The 17,605-nt window shown below is 45.0% G+C and overlaps 1 protein-coding gene across 10 annotated transcripts; it reads right to left on the bottom strand.

Moving 5' to 3' along the window:
- Positions 1–1,714: 1,714 nt before the first annotated feature.
- Positions 1,715–15,740, bottom strand: PTHLH (parathyroid hormone like hormone). Of its 10 annotated transcripts, XM_080392400.1 has the most exons (5): positions 13,170–13,490; positions 12,853–13,085; positions 12,187–12,309; positions 6,192–6,614; positions 1,715–2,226 (listed from the first exon to the last, which is right to left on the bottom strand). In XM_080392400.1, the coding sequence occupies exons 3-5, from the start codon at positions 12,285–12,287 to the stop codon at positions 2,217–2,219; spliced, it is 534 nt and encodes a 177-aa protein (XP_080248526.1). In that variant the 5' UTR covers positions 12,288–12,309; positions 12,853–13,085; positions 13,170–13,490; the 3' UTR covers positions 1,715–2,216. The 10 variants fall into 10 exon arrangements, with proteins under 10 accessions (XP_080248526.1, XP_080248528.1, XP_080248524.1 ...); XM_080392402.1 differs by lacking the exons at positions 12,853–13,085; positions 13,170–13,490 and adding an exon at positions 14,927–15,740; XM_080392398.1 differs by lacking the exons at positions 12,853–13,085; positions 13,170–13,490 and adding an exon at positions 13,497–14,920.
- Between the last annotated feature and the right edge of the window lie 1,865 nt (positions 15,741–17,605).

Here is a 17,605-nt window from a genome sequence, read left to right as displayed (position 1 = left end):
AAACTAGGAAAAAATTGCAAGTCCTTAAGAGAGAGTGGAAAGCTATGGGGGAAACCAGAGGCATATCCAATCAGACCTCCTCTCATGAAGTGGCCAGTCTACAGAGCCAAGGTTTAGTGTTTGGGTATATGGGGGGGTTATGCTCTTTGGCCTCCCTGTCTGCCAAGGGTCATCCTTTCTGACAAAGATGAATTGCCTCTGCCCACCGTAGCTTTATGTTTTAGTTCCAGCTGGGATATGCTGGTAATCTTGAGATACAAAATCGTCTTCTGAATATATTGCAGTTAACTTCAGTTGTATAAATCCAAACATTAGCTGGATACTATAAATAGGCAGGATGTGCAAGGAGGCCAAGCTGAAAATGTGCAGGAACCATGCCTTTTTTGTTTAATGCAACCCTGAAGTTGTGCTACATTTCATCATGTATATTTTTCATCTGAAAAAGAAAAGCATATGCTTTGGGGCTATACTAATTAACCGGACACAATGAAGCGTTGAATTTCACACTTCAGAGAAATGGATGGGGAAGGATGGGTAAATTTTTCTCAAGTTTTCTTGCTTTTAGTGCTTGCTTGGAGGTAGTTTTCTGCAAGATTGGGTAGAGGCAGAAATACATCTGTTTTATATTATATGATGGCTGTACTTTGGCAATGGAAAAAGATGGCACTTAAAAAAAAAGAAAGAAGAATAAAAAAGAAAAGCTTGGCAACTACAGAATGGAGCAACAATTACAAGAACAATCTTAAAATTCCCAGGATTTGTAATTTATTTTTCCACGCTTGCATTTTTCTGATGTTGCTGATGTTAAGGGAGTGAGACAGAGGAAGTTCAGTAGGATTTTACAAAGTACAGATATCTCCATGAAACAATCTCTTTTATTCAGGTTGCCTGCACAGCAGCTGCTGTGATTAACATGTGGGTGGTAGCGAAGAGAGTAGGAAGTAGGACTCATGTTCACTTTAAAAAAAGTGACAGATCATTTTTTTTTCTTCAGCCAGTGGCCATGAAGTAATGAAGGTGGTCTCCCCTTAACTGCAAGTATCTATGGGTATAAGGCAGAAGTAATGCAAATGCTTTTCAGAAATATCCATGTGAGGCATCTTTGTGGCAGTGCACCAGTACCTAGCGATATGTCACCTTCTGTGGTTACTATTTTTTCTTTCCTTTATATATTCACCCAGAAAATGGACTTCCCTGCCCCCCCCCCACACACACATTAACATGAGGTGGTCCCAAAATACAAAGAGCTGAAACTCCACTCATGTGGGAGACATTTGCATCTTTGAGTAAAGTTGGTGGGAGCCGAGGACACTGAGCATCTGTCTGTTTTTCAACAGGACTACAGGGTGTGACATGTGAGCACCTTCCAAAAGTGATGCATTCCCTAGAGCTGCTTTACACATGCTCTCATTTGGAGAGTGTAATGCTTCAGCCTTTGCAGGGCTGGGGGCTGGAAAGGCTGGGAATCATGTTTTCCCTGCAGCATGGTCTAAGCTAGATGACAGTACCCCCAGGTTGTTCAGCAACTTAGCTGACTTGAAATAGAACACTGGAACAAAATATGTTCTGAGCGATTTTTAAGTAAAAGCTAATGTGAAAATGTGGGAGTATGAACCAATGTAAACACATTAAATTTAAAATTATTTTCAAATGTAGTAAAAAAAAAAGTATTCCTGCTCTTGAAATTCCTAAAGGACACATTTTTCCTTCTGAGTCATGATTTAATTAGATTATATTTTATTAGACATTCTTTACAAATTTTAAAATACTGCTATTATACATGCACAAAGGAAAATCAGTTTGAACAATTGTATGTAGGCATTCACTGAAGTCAACCACAAAACAGGAACATTTTATGTCAGTTATCCATGTTACTCGATATGTATATCTAAAGTGCATTATGTTACAAAAAATATAGAAAGTCAGCAGCACCAAGATACGTTCACAAAATAAATACACCGGTCAACAAAATAAATTATGGTAAATGTGACAATAATAATTGTCTTAGCCTTAGCCAAAAAAAAAAAAAAAAAAAAGGAAAAACAAAAAGGTAAATTCACAATAACCAAATGTGCAGTTTCAGAGAGCAATGGGGGAAAAAGGTTTTATTCTGAGCATTTACAATATATACAGGTAATAAATATTTTAATACTTCCCATATGTTCACTATTACAGAATACTGCAATATGTCTTCCAAAAATCTCTTGCTGAAAATGTCAGCGCCTCCTGCAAAGAAAAAAAAAGACAGAAAAAATTGAAAAATTAATTTTCATTTCAAGTACATGGATATAAAATCAATAGCAAGAGTACCACAGATGATAACAGGTATACCTTGCTAGTAAACATTTGAAATAATAAAGCCTGTTTAACAATGTTATACTTTTAGACATCTTTTCAAGACCTCTGTGCTATTTTCTTCAATGCAACTCAGCTAGCAGTATGAAGACCCACAGTTTGTCATGACTTTGACATGAGATGGGGCCATCTATTCCACTATATTGTACACTCAGAGAAAAAATAACAGGCTTTAGTTTTCTTTAGAGTCTTATGCAAGAAGATTCTTGCGTGCTACAGGTAGAAAAATTGTATCAACCTGTAATAAATATGCCAAGTGCTAAAAAGAAAAAAATACAGTTGGAGAAATGAGAAATTTGTTTGAGGATAAGAAAAAGACAGTCCTTATTGAACACTGTGGCAATCATGCCCCTGCTGTGTTAACCACCTGGGGATGATGCCAGGCTTCTGATTAAAACAGTCACACAGGGCTGATTTGGTTTATCTTTCCCAGTGATAGACCACCTGTTAGACAAAGGTCTGTTCATCTCAGAGGTATCCATTTCTGGGGTGTCATGCACATGGGAATATGCAATACTCATGCAGTAAAGGCTGCTCAGGTCTTGAAGTGACTGGATCCTTGATAGTGTGTATCTTTAAGTGCCTGAGTGAATGAAAAGGCTATAATCCTGAAACTTTCCCTCTGTGAGCCAGAGAGCTTGGTCCTGAAAGAAAACGAGCATCTCGTCGTGTTAAGCCCCAACTCCTGTTGCATTCAGTCCAAGCTGAAACAGTCAGCTGTATACAGTCCTAAGATTTGGGAGTTTTCTAAGGGGTGCTGGCAGCCTGGGTGAGCTCTCTGCTCCTCCCTTCCTTGTGAAGGCGTGAGAACAAATGCAGAACCTGCTCCTATCCTGTCAGTATACTACTTACATTACAATATCATTTTAAGTGACTTTTTAGCATTGCTGCAGGAAATGCTGAAGGGATGGGCTTTTTTCCCTTCTGTTCCTGTGAACAGCACATTTCTGTAATGCATGTTGGTTCCCTGGGAAACAGCTATAGGGTGGAATGTGAAGCTATAGGATGGAGTGGGATTCACTCTGTTGCTGGACTGATCACCAAAGCTGCGGGTAGCGTTCCACATGGCAGACGTGTGTGGGCGTGAGACACACAAAAAAAGCAAATCCTTCAGAGTTTAAGAGGGGATTTTTATGTGCACATTGAAAGTGAGACTACATTTAACGTTAGGGAGTTTACTCATTTGAAAGGTTTCTTAGGAAATTAGGTAATAACAGCTTTAATTTAATTGGAATGGGAATATAGCTGAAATGTCCATGAGAAAGAATTTTTTAAGTGCCCGGAATGGTAATGCTAGCATGAAGCTCCATAATAATTAACTAGTAATATTAGGGTGTATTCAAGCTATACTACAATAGATATAATAATGGCACGTAATTCATACAGCATGACTGTGTATGTGTGTCTGCACTACATAAGCCTATTTTTAAGAGGGTGACATTTTCAGTTTGGCTTGGATTTTAAGCTTTGTTTTCAAGTTTAAGCTAAGCCACATCTTGACAATGGGTTCTGTACTAATGACTACTTGCAAGCTGCCTTCTGTGATTTGGTCCCAGATTTTGCAAGACGAGCTTTTTTTTATGAGATACTTCCTGTAGTAAGCCAAAAGATCTAGAAAGCATATTATTTTGGGTCTTTTTTTCTGACCTAAACTCAAAATCTTGGAATCAAGGGAGTTGTCATGAGGATTTCAATTCAATGCATTGAGCAGAAAAGAAGGACAAAGACACAGTGAAAAGTATGCTTAAACTTAATCTTTGCATTTCCTTGAAATTTACCTTGATGCATTATTCATATCCACTTCTTCACCATTAAGTATGGATGCTTCTCCTAGGTTGCAGCTAGCCTTAGGGGTGCTGCAAAAGCAGCTTCCACTGGTGTAGCATATGGAAATCCTGTCTACACACACCTCCCTTGTGCACCACCAGCAGATAGAGTAGAAGTTCCTGATTCAGTCAGTATAGCTGAGGAATCAACCTCACTCAGATGTGATCATCCCTCCATCTAAAATGTGCTTGCCCAGCATGTGCTAACAACTGCATAGACAACTGCATCGAACATGACTCCCCCTATCCAAAGGACATGTCAGGGATTTGGGACTTGCTTTCATTTAACGTTTAGAGATTACATCTTTTGCCGGCCTACTGGGATATCTACAAGCTCATACACTGGCAGTTTCTTAAGAGCTGAACCAGCATATTATGCTCTATAGTTGTGAAGGAGGAATTTAATTTTTCCTATTTTATGGCTTCTCTTTGTTTAATCATCTTCAATTAAGTATCTAAAATACAGGTCCTCTTTAGGAATCTTGCCCTGGAGAAATACTGCATCTTGGGCAATAATATCAGTAAGGTAAAGCTGGACTGCCTTCAGCCATCCAACCATACATCAAACAGAAAGACTGAACTAGGAAAATCGACAGGGTTGCACCTGTAATTCTTTTACATATACCATTGGGTATACAACAAAAGAAAGAGGAGTAAGAAAAAGAAATAACAGTTGAAATGCCCTAGGATATTTTTTTTTCCCTCTACATTCAAGATTTCTATGTGCCAAAGACAGGTGTTATTTATTGGCCACCACAGTTCTTAACATCTGTTGAAATGTCAGGCATCTCCTGACCAGAGTCCCACAGCATGCCTTTCTTCAGGCGCTGAGACAAACCAGCCTCTTTTACTTCACTACTGACTGCTACAGCCATGCTTACCGGTTTATGGCCCAGGACACTGAATGCCTAGCCCCAAATGCCGATAACTCCTGTAAATACCATCAGACATTGAGGCGATGGAGCATGTTGCAAACTGTGGCCTGTAAATCTTAACCCCAAACTGGATTTTAGCAAATCCCACAGCTGGCGTCTCTTTCTAAGAGATTTACTGTAAGCAAGTGGCACTTCTCTTATGTCTCTATTCTGCCAAAGTGAAGGGGAGGAGGAGAGAAAAGGGTGGGTTTTTTCCTGTTGAAAATGCAAACCTTTGAGGAGAACTGAGGAGTGGACCCCTTGGCTTTGTCTGCAAGTGTGCCAGCTTCCACTCAAGCTGAGATGACTGCAAGCAAATGAGTCACTTGGGGTACCTAGGCTGAAGTCTCCACCACTGCCCTGAAAACCCTTCATTGTCATACATGAGTGAAGCACGTCTCTCTCCAAAAGCAATGCTCAACATTTTTCAGCAGCAACGTAATTGTTTCACGAGCTGGCAAAAAGATGGAGCTGAATTAAAAAGTCCTAATGGCAGGGAAAATTTTATGGTGAAAGGCTGGTCTGCGTTGTTTGCAGATATTACTAAGAGAGAAATTTTCCATGTTCTCCCCTAAGGTTAAACAGTAAAATGAAAAACTGTAAAGTAAGGGTAGGAAAGTTGCCAAAAAGGGGAGGCGTTGAGAAGGAGGAAAGAAAACTTCGCCATTTTATAGATGCAGAGCCTTAAATAAAACTCGAAGCTTTCAATCTGCTGAGGCCCAAGTGTGGGCCCAAGATCTGACATAAGAGACACTACGGTGAAAACTGGAAAGGAAATTTTGATGGTTATGATGTGCTTTCTTTTTGCAGAAATAACTTGCTACTCAGCCTCAGGAAGTTCATTTTGGCAATAAGTAATTTACCTGAATTGTTTGTCATAGGAAAGAAAGACTTCCTCACCAGTGGAAAGTGGAAAGGGTACTTACCTCCAGAAAGCACCCTGAGACTGTGCACAGCTTGAAAAGCCACTGCCCAGTTATGAGCGTAACGGTGTGGTACTACTCCAGGTTTGAGTGAGGCCTTGGCTTCTCACACCAAAGGATAACAATTTCAGTAAATATATGGGATGCCCCCCAAAAGAATATAGCAGAATTACCTTAAAGTGTGATTATGTGTAGTAAAAGAGTTGTCCAAGAGCGGGCTCTCGGTCACACTGCTTCCGTACATGCCAGTATTTAGCCAAGCCGAGCGGGTTCGCCTTTTTTTCTTCTCTTGCTCCTTACGTTTTCCAGGCTTTGCTTTCTTTTTCTTCCCTGATACCTTCAGGGGCTGCTCCTTGTAGGTCTGTGATTTGTTTGTCTCCTGAGTTAGGTATCTGCCCTCATCTTCGCTACCAAATCGGACAGGGTAGTTCTTCGTGTTGGTAGCAGGCTTAGGGTTAGGTGAAACCTCCGAAGTTGCACGGATTTCTGCAGTGTTGACACCTTCAATTAAATTTTGAAGGAATATTCTTCTTCGTAAGTCTTGGATTGACTTGCCTTTGTCATGTAATAGCTGGTGCTCTGATACAGCCCGTTTGCTAAAGAAAGAGAAGAGAGGAGGGGGAAAAAACATTTAGGATTTGATTATTGCCCAGTACTTGGCAGAGCTCCTTTCTCCTTTGACAGTGGTGGCCACAGTGACTGCGTACCAGCTCTCAGGCTTGGAGACATCCAGTTAAGTCAGACTGCTGGAGCAAGTCCTACATCTCAGAGTAGCTGCTCCCTACAGAGAAGGAAAAGACCTAAGCGGGTAATAATTCTTAGCTAACCGATCACACACCACTGGACCTGGAGCTGGATTAGTCACTGCTCTGTTCTAGGAAAGCATTACAACTCTTAATATATCACACTTCAGTTGTCAGATAGAGGAAAACTAAAGGGTCAGATAATGGAGCACTGCAGTCAAGCACGAGAGGGAATAACAAGTACTTGTACTGAAGCCGGAAACGGTGTTTATACAGCATCGTTCTAATAATTTTCTTCTGCTCAGTCATCTACTTCAAAAAACGAAATAAATACATAAAAGTGCATTTCATTTCTAAATTTAAATAAGTGCAATTGCAGGAGTGTAATGGAAAAATGTTCGAATTAGGGTGCTTAAAACACAGGCGCTTCAGCCCATAATGAGCTATCCAGAGAGGCAGTCTGAGCATCAGCAGAGATGAGCCTCAGATGCTCCTGTTGATTTTACTACTTGGCCACTTGTGTCTAATTATGGCTTTAGATGCCTTTCCTTTAAGCATGAGCTTCTGGGGCCAAATTTCTCGTCTGCTGTGCTCTCTGAGTTTTACACTAGCCCTCTTCACTGGATCTTCTTCAAGAGCATGCTGGTTTGTTTGGGTCTCTGGTACTTTTCCAGAGTTCATGACCTTTTAGTTCGCTAACCTCTGTCTTGTTTTCAAGGAACTGGGAGATGGTTGGCTATCTATCTCTTAGAGACGTTGTACTGGCAAAGAAAGTATGAAACATCTGAGGAAAGAAGATACAAATGGCACCTGGATAATAAATAACCGTGAGAAAATACATGCTTTTTCCTTGATGTGGGATAGACGCACAGCTGCACTGTGAACCACAGAAAGAGCACAAGCTGGGATTTTAGCTATGTTCCCATGAATGCTATAATACAGTTTATCCTTCCAATTGTCCTACTTCAGTGTGCAGAGATTGGCTATGTATCCTCTCATCTTGCATCAGGGCACTGCATGTGACTGGATTCTTACTGCCCAAAGAAAACGAGTTCGCTGCCTTGCCTGTCGTATAATCATTTGGTCAGCTAGCTGGATAAGAAGTTGTTTCTGCATGTGGGTGAAATGGGAGAAGACACATAACTGTGAGTGAATATTCCTTCCTTCCGTCCCATCCCTAATTATCCTGCTATGTTACCGGGATTCAAACTGTGGTGGACAAAGATAGTATGCTAAATGATTGGCAGTGTTCTGCAATAGATCTTTCTCAGTCCCTTCAGTCAAACTCTTTAGATTTGTGATGTGATCAACAGTAGAGCTATTTGAAATTGTCAGCTTCAATTAGCATTGGTTTAAGAGCACCCTCTTCACTTCTTGTCTTTGTAGAGCTGCACTTTTTGACTATTGGGTTCAAGTGATGGGTTCAAGTGATACTACACCTCTATTATTCAGCATAAAATTCAAACAGCAGCTTTCCCCCATTCCACAGTAAGACTGAAAGATGACCGTTGGTTTTGCATGAAGTTATACAGCAGGGGTACTTGCTCAAAATCAGACCTAGATATACTCAGGCTTGTGAGCACACATTTGATCAAACATTGTCTATGTTTTAAGCATCCCAAAATCAGTTTTGGATGACCTTGGACTTTAGGGCAAATATTTTATACACTTCAACTCGATGCCCCTAAGCAAAACCGCAATGTGATAATACTGATCTGAACCCATATTGTTTCTCTTCAGTGCAGCTGTGACCATTAACACAAGCTCAAGATCTCCCCCAGGAGATTTTTTTTGACCAGTGCACTCCCTGAAGCTCTCCAATAGCCATCTCTAACAATAGTCTCATTAAGATCAATCTGATTTGCAAGTACGCTAATAAAACTAGCACCTTGGACCCCTCTGAATGGCATACTGCTGTGCTGCTTGTCAAGCTGTCCATTGTGGCTCACATTACATTCCTAGCTTCAGTAATCTATTTTTCCCAGAATATTTGCATGGGAAATGTGGTTCTCCTTTCACTCTTCCAGTTTATAAAAAGCATACAAAATCTCAGTGCTTTACTGCAGTCTAAAACAGCATGTCTCATGTGAATGAGCAAAGCTTTCCTACTGCCTCTTGTAAACTACCAAGGATAATGCCTTTTATCACAGACAACCTAAAGCTGCCTTAATCCTGTAATGTGTATTTGGTCAATTTACCCACTGTGACAAAATCTTGACTCTCTAAAGCCTGTTATTAAAGTACTCTTGACTGAAAAGCTATTCCATTTTACAGAGTTGAAACCTAAAGATTGGGTTCCAGTACACACAAGGCAGTCAAAGAGCATTACAAGATCTGCATCTTGAGTGAGTATACATTTCCAAAATAATGCAGGGATTGATGTGTGAGGGGTTAGGGTGCCAAAGAGGGTGGGTTTCTCTTTAAATGTCTGTATGATATTTAGCATCAAGGCTGGCCCCAAATAACATTCTGCTATTCCAGATGATTGTATAACGTTACGTAGTGTTACATTTCACATGACTTTTATTACTCAGCCAGACTTAAGGATTACATTTTGCCTATCAGCTTCCTTTGTATGCCCTAGATCAAAAATCTCCTCAAAACAAAGACGTGGCAGATACATATCTCTTTGACCTTCTGCCTCAGTTATTCAAACAACTCCTATGTTTGTAAATCAGGAAGAAATACTAGCCCAAGAAGGCTGATGTAAGAAGTGCTTCATAATGGAGATATCAACAATATCTCACCCACACACACACAGAGTAGGAAGGCAATGGAAACTGGAATGAGTGCATTCATATGTCGGGTACAATATGTAAAAAATTATTAGGCTGTTAGGGTTAAGATGACCCACTAGAGGTCCCTTCCATCCTTCTATAAAATGCACCTCTTATTCAAGGAAAAAGTCTGTACCCAAACCAAGTGCAGCAAATGCTAAGCTTACATGTGGTAGGCACTTTTGAGAGAAGGATGTCGATGGTTTGCATTTGACTGGAGCTAATTACTGCATCCAAGTACACTATACACATATGAGACAATGTCTCATTATGGGGAAAACAGTAGAAATCCATTTCTTGTGGCTCTGCTGACTTCACATACTTCCAGATAAGCTGTTCTTCTCAGGCACATTCCTTCTCCATTATTTTGCCTAGCTATCTAGCGTCACTAAGAGGCAACATTCTTCAAGTGACAACTTTCTGTCTCAGAGAGTTGCTCTTATTTAATCATTATTATCCTTGACTATTCACATTGGGTCAGATTATAAATTCAGCAAAATTACTGGAAAGGGTTCAGTCAACTCTCTGTCTGGATTTTGCAAGACCGAGTGCCCTTGCCACTGGCTCCAAGGGGAGTGAAAGCTGCTCAACCTATCTCAGGGTTAGGAAAAATATTTTGAACAGATCTGGGGACACGATGCTGCAGTGTCTGGGCATGCTGATAAAAATATCTAATTTCACTTTGAGGCATTACAGGGTTTCTCAGAAGTTCTTTAGCAGCTAAATTGTTTCTATAACAAATAATATGTCTGGCAGTCTTTTCTTGGGACAATTTGCTATTGCTTTCCATGGGAGATTTGCCTCAGTAAAGTCTGTAGAACCAGGCCTATGTCATTTTGATTATTTTTGCATGGATGTAATAGCGTGCTTCAGTATTTTCATCCGTTACTGGTTTAAGACTTTGACTGAAAAAAAAATATCTCTAGGCTTAAGTGAGTTATTAACCATTAACTCTAGGAATGGTTTGTGGTGATATTAAAACAGGACACATGTTTGAGTGTGGTGTCTGTGTTTGTGCTGTACCCACAAACAAAACTACGTGAATGCCGCTAACTGACAGCTAACTGGTTTCTTGTGTGTTTTTTACATGCCATAGCGAAGAGGGAGCTGAGAAATGCATTTTGACTGCTTAGCTTCTACTTTTTTCCCCCTTGTCAGGACAGAATGGGGATGTTGGGAAGAACTCCAACCCTGACCTTTAAAAACAAGTGTTAGAACAATGCTAACTTCAAAAAGAGAGAGAATATTTCTTAGCAAATTAACATTTTTAAAAAACAAATTTGGCTTGGATCCACTTAGAGTTTCCTAGCCAAGAAAATAACAGCATTTGACTGTACTTCAATTATTTTCGTTTTTTTTATTTCTGAAACTGAAGTTAGGTTTCTCTATATCCAAAGAGACAAAAATAGTCTCAAATGAAAGAAATAGTTCAAGAATAGTCTTCAGGAGTACAAAAGCTAGGCATTAATGGACTGGGAAGAATATGCTGCAGCATTATCAGCAATAACATGTTCTACATAATTTACTGTAGGAGATTTGTGATAGCTGTCTGCCTGGTGCCAAAGTTTAGGTGTGTCTGAAGTCACTTCACCTGAGGGATTTTTTTATTTTTTGTTGTTGTTGTTGTTGCTTAAATGGCAGAGGAAGCACTATTTGGAGATCTTGTCCTTATGTATGTAATAAAACATTTACAAGGAAACCCATCTGAAATTGTTTGCTGTGTCATGTTTCCCTATAACTTGTGATTGGATTTTCCAGCCCTCTTTCTCCAACCTGACTTCCTTTTGAACTTCATAACAATACAGCCCTCCACAGCATGACTGAGGTGTTTCTTCCTTAGAAAATCTGATGCAAGTCCAATGAAAGCCAGTGAATTAGATGTGTGAGACAGCTGCTCCTACATCAGCCCAGTGGCTTCTCTTCTACACTTTGCGTAGGGGTATTAGTATAAACCACGCTGATTATTTTGGAAGGAGCAAAAAGGTCATTTCCTGAACAGACTCTCTTAAGTTACATTATCATTTATCAAAAAATATGCTTCTGCCTCCAAGTCAGATACTGGACTCCCTTTGGAATTATTTTTTTTCTTTCTTTCTTTTTCTGAAGTGGCAGAAACCCAAAGAAATTGTTCAGTACTTCAGTTTCATGATAGCCCTCACTACTGCGTGTTTCCCCTACCCTTATCAATATTGGCTCCATGCCAGTGCCGAAGGAGTATATGTTATTTAATGTAACACATAGCAGTTTGATAACACGGGATGCTCCCTGCTAGGGCTGGAGAGGTTCATGGGCAGCAGCACATGCTGGGCGAGCACCCAGCTGCGTTGCTGCTCCCCTCGGCAGAAGAGACCCCCCGCTTTTAACATCCCCTCCCCAAAAGCGTTACGAGGCCAGGCATCTGGAAGCGCCCCTTCCCTGCCCCCCACGCCCCCTGCCCCCGCCCCGAGCACCTGGGGCAGGTACCGCGGAGCCGCTCCCGGCAGAGCCGCGCCGGCAGCGCTGCGGGGGGCTGCGACCCCCCGGGCTGCTCCTGCCGCCGGCACCGGAGCTGCCGGCCCGGGGGCACCCGCCACCTCCCTCCCCACCCGCACCGTCACCGAAGCGAGGGGGGAAAATAAAAAATAATTTTAAAAAAATTAGAAACTCACAGTCTGCGGCTGATCCCCTCTGCTGATCTCCCGTAGGAGGGCACGGCATAACTCAGCAGAAACACTGCGAAACTCCACTGCTGGAAGAGTTTAGTGAACATTGTATCCTCCGGGTCTTAAAACCTGTAAGGAAAGGAAGATCAGTCCCGAGGGACACATGCGCCAGCACCGTCCTCAGGCTGTCCCCGCTTTCGGCTCTACCAGCTCCGAGGCTGGGAAGGAAAAACAAACTTTCTGAGCTCTCGGCAGCGGCTCACTTCTTCCAAACTTCGCTCCGTCTCTCTCCCTTCCCTGCTGTCTGCCTCTCCCTCCCTCCCTCCCTCCCTCCCTCCTTCCCTCCCTCCCTCCCTCTGTCTCTTGCTGCCCGGAGGCAAGATCTCTCTCAATATTAGTTAAAAAAATCATCTGGCTCATACTTGAACCGGGTTAGGGAGCGCGTCCATTTGCCTCCCGGAGCTCTGCTCAATTCTAGTCCGCTAAGCCGCCGTCTCAGGGCTTTATGTTAGAGGAGAAGCCCTCTTTGCAGATAAGGAAAGGTTCCCCAAAGTCAGCTCAGCCACCCTCCTGTCTGTGCACACACGCGCAGACACGCACCCCCAGGCAGAGATTCAAGCGGGGGGTGGGAGGCGGGAGGGGATGCATCTATACATCTGTCTTTAAGTATACCTCCGCAAAAAAAGGGTCAAGTTCACGTCCTCTGCTTCCGGAAAGTTGGGTCCACAACTGTGACAAGGAAAGGGAACACAAGCAAGGCTTGCTGCCTAGCTGGAGAGCCCGAGAGGACTAAGAGGAGCGGTAGCCCGGGAAGGCTCAGGGGCTGGGAGGCATGCTTGGCTCCGCAGGTTGGACTGAGCTGGAGCCTGCGATGTTCACACGCTCCGAAGCAGCCTCTGGGAGACCTGCGGGAGGACGGAGGGTTTTGCAAAGAGATGGCGCCCTAGGAACATGTGCCGAGAGAGCGAGAGCCCGGGCGGGATACCCACAGCCAAAAAGGAGACTGGAAATCGGCGCTTCCCGGGACAGGAATCAAAAAAGGAGCGAAGGGAAACACCCGACAGCACATGCACTCAGCAGACCCTAAGGACTCCGGCCAAGCTCTTCGCATCTTCTGCAGCTCCTCTTTCTCTGCCTCTCTCCCCCCTCCACCTCTCCCTTTTTGTGTTTACCCCCAGGTCAGCGCCTCCCCTATCGTAGCACAGTGGAAAGGACGATTCCCCCCACACCCCCAGCCCCTATCAGTGGGGGCACTTGTTAGATCAGCCTAAAAGCCCAGCCTGGGGTCGTCGCCACCTTTCCTTTCACGCACCTACCGTTGTTCGTCGCAGTTCCCCTATTAGCTGGAGGGTTGATTCCTAATGATGTTAATTGTACGCTAGTAAAAGGGGAGGGGGGGCTAAGGGGGAGGGCTGGGGGAAGGACTCGCAGTCTATGAACACAGGCGCTCCTGGCCAAAAAAGTAAATTAGTGGAAAGTTTTCTCCTCCTCTCCCTCTTTCGCCTTCCACTTCGCCCTCCGCCAGCCCGGGCGGGGCGTTGCAGATATCTGTGTCAGGTTGCGCTGCCGTGCGAGGCGGGCAGCCGGGATGCGGGGCGGCGGGGCCGTGCCCGGAGCGGGGGAGGGCGGCCAGCCCCCCGCGCACCCCCGGCGGCCCCCAACCCCCGACGGAGGGACCAGATTTTTCCATCACAGGAAAACACTTATGTAAAAACCAAAGGTAACACAATCCACCCCTTCATACAGCCTCCCTGCGCACGAAGCTGCCCGCGGCTGTTAGGAAGTAAGGTGCAGGGCTAAAGCCGGGGGGGGCTCGGTGCGCCCCTCGCCCCCACCCCCGGCGGCTCCGCGGGAGGGGAACACTTCGCAAGCAGCCTCCTCCTTGCGGCAGAGGATGGGCGCTCCCGCACGCTGGCCCTGCCCAGGCGGGCAGCAACGAGCACCTGCGGACGCCGATTCCGTCCCGGCAGCATCCCGGCAGCGTCCCGGCAGCCCTCGGCTATCCGCGGCCACGCACCCTCCGCGGGGCTCCGCTCCGCGCCCCGCCGAAACCTCCCCGGAGAGCCCTGACCGCGGGCACCGCCGCCGCTCCCGAGCCCGGGGAGGTCGCTGGTTTCTGCCGCTGACAGCCTGATTTACAGCAAATGCTTTCCCAACACCCTCACAAGCCGCAACAAAACACCGAGGTGTGCCGGCTGGCTGCTCCTTCTCATCCTCTTCTCGGACTGAGGAACGCTTTCGGGAGAAAGTTTAGGTGCAAAGCAAACCGCTTCTCTACCTGCAAGTTATTTTACGTTCAACGACGCTTGCTGCCACAGTTTAAAAGCCCGGCTCCTTAGCCAAATTTCATACCACACAGGCAAATAAAACCGAAAACGTAAGAGCTGAAATAGAAATCATGCTGAAAACATTAAATCGTTGACGCTGTAAATAAATTCCCTGAACACCTGGTAGGCTATAAATTAAAATGTATAGCTAATAGGCTTCTTTGATTTACACTGCCCTTTCGACTAATTAAAAATAATTGTGAGATCCCCTGAAAAGAGCCCCCCCACACTCATAGGTCCATTGCACGTGTTAAAGGTAAAACGTCCATCAAACATTTTTAGAATTTCCTCCCCTCTAAAAAAAAAAATAAAAAAATAAAAAAAAAAGAAAAAACACCCCAACCCTTACAGACTCAGGAAAAATAGATAGCCTTTATAAACTTGGAATACTGAAGTTTCTTCACAATTTATTACTTCACCTTTTCCTCGAGTTACAGCCCTCTGTGCCTCTCAGAGATCACCCTGGCAAAACAGTGGTTGATCTTCTCAGCAATCGCTTCCAAAACTATATTTTATGCTTAAGAAAAAGAAAAAAAAAGAAGTTAAATAAATGAAAAAAAAGGTAATACTTTTCAAAAGAAATACATCTCTACAGAGTTTTTAATCTGTCTGCAACAGATTAGTGCTAAATAAAGGTGTTAAAAGCAGGTGTTTTTCTCCCTTGCTGCTCTTTTTATTATGAAGAACAGAAGCTTCTCCTAATATATATAGGGAGGGAGACCCTTCTCTATTGCTTTTATTGAAAAGACCAAACTTGTGACATCACTAACCACCTTCCTATGGCTGTTTGCCTCATCTCTGCCTCAGTGGGCTTGGAAAAAAAAAAAAAAAAAAAAGAGAGAGAGAGAGAAAAAAAAAAGAGAGAAAAAAAATGCAACCCAACTATGGCTTTACTAATATGGCAGGAACTGAGCAGTGCCAAACCCGTTTAAGAGACTTACTATCATACCATGATACCGTACCCTCCCCCTAGCCACCCCTCTCCTCCACCCCCACCCCCCGATGAAGACTGTCATCTACAACATCCCAAGCAGCGCTTTTTCTCCTGCCACCTACACAAATGCTTAACCCGTGAGCAAACTCCTGCTACCTAGCCTCACCGCAAGCCTGAGCCCTCCTCCGTGGCAAGATGGGGCAAAAAAGAAATAGCAATCCCCTTTACCAGGGATTAAGTCCCCTTTCCCTGCGGGATGGAGCCCGGCCGGCTGCGCGGAGAGGGAGATGCGCACCCGGGGAAACACCTGTAGCATCTCACCCCGCCGGCTCCGACCGCTCCTTTCTGCCAGCTCCGGGTGTCCCCTGGCCTCATGGAGGGTGGGGAGGGGAGAGGATGAGGCTGGACGAGAGGAAGCACCGGCAGAACGATGCTTTGGTGCAGGTGTGTGGCCGGCCGGCGCGAATCCCGTCCCAACACCTGCACCAAAGCATCGTTCCGCGCATGGGGCACCGCCGGGCACAGCTGGCCCCGTGTCTGGGAGCGGGGAAAAGCCACAGTTTTGTTGGGATTTCACCTGCCGGGGCCTCGGTTAGGGCAGGGCTCCACGCCAAGGCGAGGCGCTTGAGGCGGAGGGTTGTTTTCCCAGCCGGGACGCACGGAGGGGACCGGTCGTTTTGTCGGAGCTGAGAAAGATTTCAGCTGCGGGGAGGTGAGGCAAAGCCCTGTGTTTGCCTTTCTGGTCAATCCCTCCCTGCCGCGACAAGGCAAACCTTATCATTTTAGGTTTTCTGCCTCCCCTTTCTTCCCTCTTCCCGCCTCAAAGACAATGAGATTTTGGAGAGATGCCGCGCTTGGCTTCTGCCTCCTTTTTCCATACGTATAAACAGGCATAAATCAGCTTTCCTACGAGGAAGTTGACCTGGGAGCTTGGCTAGGAAGAGAAGTCCCTGTTCCAGGTTTGGCACGTTATTCCTGAGCAGGGAATAGGGCCAGGGGGCTGTGGACGGGTATGTGACCGGTCTCCCCCCAAAAAAAGCGGCTCAGGAGCGAAATCTTCCCAAAAGGCGACAAGTGGGACAGGTTCAGCTAACTGGGGAGGAGGTGCCATTGCAGCCTCAGAGAGGCAGCAGAAAATAATGGCTAACACCCCACCCCCCCCCACCCCCCCCCACCTGGTGCTCAGAGACAGGCTAACCCCTAAGCTCTGCAAACTTCCCATCCTTCACCTTTGTGAAGTTCCGCGTCTCCCTCCTCCCTCTTGTTCTATTCACAATAAAGCATTTTCGTCATTTCCCCTCCCGGATTTCTATAACCTCAGTTGCACTCGTCCAAGGCTTCGGTTCAGACGGGGAGTTTAACCTCCCCACTCTTCCCAGGGTGGAAAAAATGGTGTTCAGCAAAAAAACACACGGGCGGGCTGACTGCTTGGGAGTCTGGCGGGGAAGGGAGCGGCAGAACAGCGATTGCTGGACCCATCCTGCGAGGAGCAGAGCCCCCCACGGGGCTTGCACAGCCCCGTCACCAAGCGAGGCTCCCAGCCAACGAGGTGCGAAGTCCCCGTGTGCTTCCCAAAGCTCCCAGGGTGGTCCTGGGGGCAGGGCTGGTTTGCAGCTGGTAGCAGACGCGATCGCCTGCAGATTCAGGCGGATTTTCTCGCACATACTCATTCTTGCCCGCAACCTTAGCCCTGTTGCGCTCGGCTGTCCCCTGTTGTCATAAAGGTTGCCTTCCTCCCCTTTGGCTCGCCCGTGGCTGTCAGGGATGATAAACTCCTTAGTCCACGTCTGACATGGGGGAATCTTCTAAATGGGTGAAAATGCCTCGGGAGAAGGAGAAAACCGTTTTTTTTCCCTCCCCATCAGCAAGACCCAGACGTTCCGTGGCACTCCATCCCCGCACACTAATCTCCTTTATTAGACAATGATAGAGTAGCGGAGCAGAGCTGCCTCTCCCTCCCGAGAGCTCCCCCAGTTCAGCTACTGACACAATGCGCGGTTTATTTAGACAATATGCATTTGATTTTATGCTCTCGAGAAAGAAAAAAAAGAAAGAAAGAAAATAAAAGGAAAAAAAAAAAAAAGCGGTGTGGAACTGCAGAGGGCTTTGCCAAATCTTCTGTCTGGTTCCTAGAATCCAGTAGACACCGAAAGGAATAATTTTC

The sequence above is a fragment of the Falco punctatus genome (assembly GCF_963210335.1).
Source record: "Falco punctatus genome assembly, chromosome: 6".
Taxonomy (NCBI): domain Eukaryota; kingdom Metazoa; phylum Chordata; class Aves; order Falconiformes; family Falconidae; genus Falco; species Falco punctatus.
The sequence above is the reverse complement of the archived record's forward strand: the minus strand, read 5'-3'. Positions and strand labels throughout refer to the sequence as shown.

What these genes read in the sequence shown, in the direction of transcription:
- PTHLH (XM_080392402.1), bottom strand. Translation starts at nt 12,287, where the DNA reads ATGTTCACTAAACTCTTCCAGCAGTGGAGTTTCGCAGTGTTTCTGCTG. An exon ending in GAGGGGATCAGCCGCAGACT is followed by an intron (nt 6,615 to 12,186) that starts GTGAGTTTCTAA and finishes CTCTTTCTTTAG; the next exon opens with CAAACGGGCTGTATCAGAGC.